The 6,596-nt window shown below is 49.6% G+C and overlaps 1 protein-coding gene across 1 annotated transcript; it reads left to right on the top strand.

Annotated features, from left to right (window-relative positions):
- Positions 1-3,638: 3,638 nt before the first annotated feature.
- On the top strand, positions 3,639-6,373 carry EMWEY_00052660 (thiamin pyrophosphokinase, putative; the record flags this gene model as incomplete). The annotated part of the gene is made up of 6 exons (XM_013479891.1): positions 3,639-4,193; positions 4,865-5,000; positions 5,299-5,390; positions 5,707-5,815; positions 6,047-6,165; positions 6,290-6,373. The coding sequence occupies 6 exons, from the start codon at positions 3,639-3,641 to the stop codon at positions 6,371-6,373; spliced, it is 1,095 nt and encodes a 364-aa protein (XP_013335345.1).
- Positions 6,374-6,596: the final 223 nt, after the last annotated feature.

Below are 6,596 nucleotides of genomic sequence, written 5' to 3'. Positions count from 1 at the left end.
CGAACCGCGTCTCCACGGACTTAAGCCGCTGCGCTCACAACGCATGTAAGTTCGGTAGGGAGATCGGCGTTTTTGAAGAAACTCTCAAAGTACGTATTTTGGCTACAATGCCGATCGCACAAGTCGTCGGACAAGGTCGAGGACCCTTACAATGCAACCCAGCCTGCTGCAATTAGTTGAGCAAGACAAGCCCAAGCGTGAGCAATCAAACTCCCTTTAAATGCGTACAGGAACATCGTAAGCAAGAAAGTAGAACATACGCAACAATCGCCGTTGAACGCTTGCTGTTCCATGCGTGCCTTTTCTGGGATTCCTACTCTGCCCAGGTCTTGGTACATTTGCGCCTCGCTGTCACTGGGGCCCCACGCTACATTTGGTGTCTGTCAGCCCATGGCTAAGGAATCAAGGTCAAGTGGCAAGGAACAGGGGACCGTGATGCCAGGGACTCATGCCAACTGAGGTGGTATAGGATTCATTCGGAGCAACTGGCTTACATCGTCCACACTTTGCTAGATCTTTGAAGGCCCTCAGGTGCCCGCGTCAAACCTGAGAATAGCTGTACTGGCATGTGAGCTTCTCTTCTTGCGGCGCAGCTGAGGACGCCTGCGACTGCTTGTGCTGCCCACCTCACTTCGTGTCAGCGCAGCTTAGCTATCACCATCTACCCAGAACGCTGCTTCTCGACGATGCTAAAGGCATCGTGCTGCGGTTGCTTGTCACATCGCCACTTCCGGCTGTTCAGGCATCCTGCAAACCGCCTGGAATTGGGCTAGATGCTTTTCATCGTGTCATCTGTGCCTTACCCTCCATATACACAATTTTCTAATATCTTCTTTTGATGTGTATAGAGTCATCCTGAGGAAACAAACAAAAACTGTGTTTGAGTGAACCTGGCTGCTCGCGAGCACTGTCCAAAATCCCAGGAGACACCGGTAGGCGGCTTCGAAATACTCAATGTCGACATAAGCGCTCCTTATCTCCGAAAGCACATTGTTGATGCATAACGGCAGCTCTCAATGCAAATGTTTAGTGTCCACGATTGCACGTCTGTTCAGCAAGTACTGGTACTTCTCGATACCGCGCTTTATCGATATCTCCCCTTTTACAACTTGGCTCCTAGCTCTGCCACAATCGACTCTCAGACGAGCTGCAGCTTGGCTCATCTCGGTAAGCTTGTACAGACGGCACACGCTCCGCGAAAGTAGTGCCCTTGCATAGACAGCCACGTTTTCGTCGGTCCCACTTCTAAAAGCGAATTGCAACTGTAACTTTCCTCGTCCATGCTGTAGACGGTAATACAACTCGATAGAGGGAACAATATCTTAACTGCAGCTCAATCCCGGGAGCCGTCAAACCTGTATCGCCATCAAAGGCAGCATGATTCATCGTGAAATATTTGGGGCGGCAAAACATGTCCCCTTGGATGGAATAGACGCTGCAATTGAGGCTCCCACGCTCGAGTCAGCGTAGCACAAGAGAGCAGACCTTGATCAACCTCTGCTGCGAAAGGGAGACAACAGCGTGAGATTTGACGAAGATTTGGCAGGACTATTAGGCAGTCCTTTTCATACTTTGCTATGCGTAAATATACCTATACCTCATACTGTGTTGAAGTACCACCGGTACTGGTGAGTGCTATGCAGTCGGCTGTCCTACGGCACCCGCAGTGATTATGAGGGTATTCCAAGTGAACGCCAGTCTTTTACCGTATGTAGGAAGTACTTCAAGCAGCAATCGAGCCTCAGTGTTTAAGGGCAGAGTTCCACAAGAGCTTGACCCTGTCGTCTGTCTCCAGGCATCGGGGCGCAGTGGCGAAAACGAGTGGAGCTGCGGGAGAGCAGGCAAACCGAAAAGCGCTGCAATTACACACTGGTACAAACTATCAAGACAGCAACCCATGTGAGCACTATCACGCTGCCTTGGCCGTTTGCTCATTAGTTTAAACGCCAGCTGGAGTCTTCTGCCTGCGACAACTGCCTACTATGGCGTATTAAGGTTTAGTAAACCAACATTAGATATACATTCCAACGTTGGGCAGACAGGGATACAGAGTATAGTGGGAATCCGCGGTCTTACACGACAACTACTCCGAGCCGCAATGAAGAAATACTTGGGGAGCCCACTGCTTACAAGGGGCTATTGCAGCCCGCAGTTCCCAAATTTCCTGAATACAGGGGATAAGGTACCTGGAGTTGCAGGAGACGCGACCTGCTACAATCGGCGACACACTTTTTGGCAACACACAGTGCAGAAGAAGAAACAGCTCGTATGTCCTGGCACAACAAGCCATATTGGCTGCACCCGTGAACACTGTCGACCATTGTTGAGAACTTCTGACTACACAAAGCTTGCCTAGTAGGGCCGGGCGATACTTCAGGCTCCAACTTCAGACAAACTAGCCAACTTTGTCCAGATTTCTTGCACAGTCTGATAGAGAAACACCACTCTGCACCACTCTGCACGGGTGTTCCCTTGACTGCCCTGAACCAACAGTATTTTCATTTTTGAAAAGGTTTTGAATATTATTGATGATAATTATGAAGTAACGAAAAATGACTAACTAGAAGAGGCTGCATTGTGAAAAGCTTCTATTTTTAGTCGGCCAGTGTCCGCACGAGCACACAGTAGACCGGCACGGTACTCCAGAGATAAACGACAGGGAGACAGCTGGCAAGTAAAATTGAGCAAATAGATAAAACAGAGTATGATATTTGTTCCAGTTATTCGATAAAAGGAATATAGGACCATATTTCAGTGTTTCCTTCACTCAAGTCCGAATACCGCCCTCCATGGGGCTGCGGTGATCGAATGGTTGAGGGGAAAAATGACGCACAAACCGCTGAAAGTAGCTGTCTTTGAGGGTAATATGGTGCTAGTATTCATTTAAACAATAACAGCGCATTCTTATGCTTGTTTCACCCGCCGTTTGGCCAGTGCATGATGGCGGGCCCTACGCTGGTGCGCTGACTTCAACTTTCAGAACATTAATGTGTGAGTGTGTTAGCGTCTCTGTGCAAAACAGCTGGAGCCTAGCCTCCCCGATGCTTAATGTTCTGTTCTACGTTTTCCCGTGATGCATTTCCCCAATCCTGAAGCCGTTATTGGCCATGCGGTTCTGTTGCCGGCGATCGTCTCCACCCATTCCTTGTCTGTTGGGTTTTCTTCTTTCTCTGACGATAAGCAGTTCCATGCTGTATCCAGGCCTCAGCCATAGATCCCCATATCAGCTGCTTCCTGTAGATCTACCATTTTCGCCGCATATGAGGCCCTGCCCCCACAGGATTCCGGCGCTGCTATCACACGCATCCATTGTTTTCCCTGTTCGTCATCAAAACAACGAACCAAGCTTTTTCTACCCTACATACGTGCGCTATTCAGGTGTTTGTACAACGCCCACTTATCTCTGCGGTCTTGCTACGCCGCCCACCACCGCGGAAGCCATAGGCTTCCTTCACTCACCAAAGAAAATGCCGCTGAACCCTAGACTGCTACCTAACCTTCGGTCGAAAAGCTCCCTGAAAGCATTATACTCACAACCTAATACTTCAGCGAATGCGCGGCATCGTGTGTCAAAGCAGCCAACTGTCACTCTCGCTTGCCATTCCACATCCTCACATCGAGTAGCACAGCCTGATTCGATGGCATCGACGCTAAAGGCTACCCGCCAGATACTGCAGCACTACAGCGCGGGACGCATTAGTAGTAGCAGCAGCAGCGAGTGCAGCAGCAGTAACAACAACCGACTGACGACGGTGCACGATCTGCGTATTTTGGAGAGGATCTTGAGACACAGCGACACTTCGGCTGCACTTGGGCATGCAGAGGCTCCAGCAGGGTCGTTAGCAGCACCTGTAGCCTTATCCAATGCCTCTACAGGTGCTTCAGGGAGAGGGCGGGTTGTGCTGCTGTTACTCAATAGACCACTTCCATTTTACGTCAACTGTTTACTCGAAAACGCATCGGTAGTCGTCGCAGCAGACGGTGCTGCCAACTACCTGCTGCCCCTCTACCGTGCTGCTGAGACTAAACAACAACAAGCGCAGCGATTGCATGAGAGAATGAATGGAAGAACGGTAGATCCTTTTGTTGCAGAAGCATCTCCTTTGGAGTCCGAAACCACCGTGCACCAATGTGGGCGTACACTGCAATTGCCCGCCTGCATATGCGGGGATATGGACTCTTCCAGCGCGGAGGTGAGCAGCAGAAGTTCATATTTTTGTCACTTCTTGCCTTTCAACCACTTGATGCGCCGTCATCATCACCTGTTGTGATCTGTAAGTATTCATATATCTAAATCCTCATGCATGTACGTGCAAACATGAGTATCTGTGTACACATTATATAATTACGCACTGCTGGACACGAAGGGAGCAAGAGGCGCTTGCCACCGACACAATAGTTATAACATATGCGGTAATACCCGTGTGATGCCAAATCCTGGAGAAGGCATATGGCAGTGTACTTTAATTCATTTATGTAAGTTGGAAGATATGAATCCTTAGGACGAGGCGAGCTAAGCCAACTGTGCTCTGTACTCTTTTTCTAATCTACAGTAGACCAACTGTTTATTTGCCTGTCTGCTTCTGTGTATTCTCTTTTCTGATGGAGGTTGTTAGTAAGTTTCTCTCCCAAACTTTCTCGAACATTGCCTGCTTGAACTGTCTACTTTCCATTTAATTGTTTATTTGTTTGCTTTTTCGGGTACATATGGCCGGTTGCATACAACTTAGGAGTATGAACTTCCATTTTACGTACGTTTTCCCGTTTTTCAGTGTTTAGTGAACTGGCGGAAAATTTGTGCTGCTGTTGTGTGTACACTTGCTTATATGCGACGTTGCTTTTCCTGCGCTCGATACTTGTTTAGGCCCTTTATTTTTTCGAAGCTCGTGGAGTGCCCGTTGTGCGGCTGTCTGACCAAATCCATACGGACCTTGAGAAGGCGTTCGCCTTTGCAGCAAGCAAATTTCGCCTCTCCCACGACGACATCGTCATTATTGCGGGTCAGCGGGTGCAAGAATGTCGCTGCTTCCCTTCCCTCTGCCTTTTGCCCTTCTGAGGTGGTTCCACCTGATGTTGGTCCTGCGGCAATCACGTCTGCCGCTGTTGCGCTACCTGCTTTTGCTGCTGTTGGTGTCGTTGCTGTTGCAGCTGCGTCATTGCTGTCGTCGTTGGCAGCATATGTGGATGTGGCACGGCGACTGTATTGCCTTGTTCACCTGACGAACAGGGCAGCGCAATGGCCGTTGGAGGTGCAAGCATGGTGTTCCCTACCTGCTGTGTTCTCTTTATTTGTTGCAGGTGCCATTGGTGGTCGCTTTGACCATTCAATCGCCGCTGTTAGCTTTCTGTACAAAGTTCACAATGCCTCTGCAGAAACGTTGCCCCCCAAGGTGAGCAGCAGGCTTCATTGGTCTAGCTGTAGCAGTAGCCGCAATTGCAGCTGCTACTGCTACTGCGGTCACTGTACGTGGTTCGATGTTCCTCTCCACAGTATTCGAGGCCTGCACACTGTGTTGAAAAGACCGCCCTTCCTCCTTTTGTCTCAGGGAGACAGAACCGGCAGCTATTCGCACATCGGAGGACTTGGCTGCTTCCCCCCTACTGGTGGTGCTGTTTTGATGTTACTTCTTTCCTGACTCTCTGTGCTGTTTGGCATCCCCTCTGCATGTTGCTTGTTTTTCATGTGTTCCCGTTTGTGTGTCCCAGGTGATTTTGTTGGGCGAGTGCAACGCGTGCTTGCTGCTGCCTGAGGGAGACAACGAGGTGTTGCTTTCCGATGGGGTTTTCTCAGAGGCCTGCGGGCTGCTGCCTATGGGTGGGTCATGCTGCTTCATTTCGCTGCTTATTCCTCAAGCCACTGTGGATTCGCTTACCACGCAACCGTCTCTGACACACTGGCGGACGCATACACAGACTACTGGAGGCATTCTGATGGAGCCCGCCAGAGCACCGGAAATCTCCACTTCTCCTGCACGTATGGCTGCTAGACTGGATGGTGCGACAGTTTCGTGTTCTGTGGTTGGCACCCCTGATGTGGTATATACAGCTGGAGAAGTGCGGAACGTGACGACTGAAGGATTGAAGTGGAATGTGAAGGGCGAGCCACTGCGCGTGGGGGGGTTGATAAGTTCTTCTAACATTGTAGGTTTGGCTTGCAAGGTTCCGGTGCCCACACACCGGACGTGTGGGATTAGTTCCCTTTCATTGCAGTTGGCCAGTATCTAGCCGCCGTGATGTGGAAGTTAATGATCTATTGATTATGTGTGCATCTGGGTTTAACTGCTCTTAGAGAATCAAGGACCGCATCAAAATTGCCACTTCGGACCCCCTCGTCTTTTTTGGCGAGCTCAACAAGGAGTTGCTGCACCGCTAAAGTCTCCGGAAGCCTTCGCCTGTGCATCCTCTACTGTTTTGCGGAGCACTCGTTACAAACCACATTGACAGGCATTTCCTTCTGTACATAACTGTTTGCAGACATTTGCTCTCTAGATGCGTAGATGCATGGATGTGCGCATACGTATTTACACCTGTCTCTCGCTAGGCACATACATACGATCGTATTATTATTATACAAATGTAGTATATATATATATATA

The sequence above is a fragment of the Eimeria maxima genome, genomic scaffold, assembly GCF_000499605.1.
Source record: "Eimeria maxima Weybridge genomic scaffold, Emw_scaff1439, whole genome shotgun sequence".
Taxonomy (NCBI): domain Eukaryota; phylum Apicomplexa; class Conoidasida; order Eucoccidiorida; family Eimeriidae; genus Eimeria; species Eimeria maxima.
The sequence above is the reverse complement of the archived record's forward strand: the minus strand, read 5'-3'. Positions and strand labels throughout refer to the sequence as shown.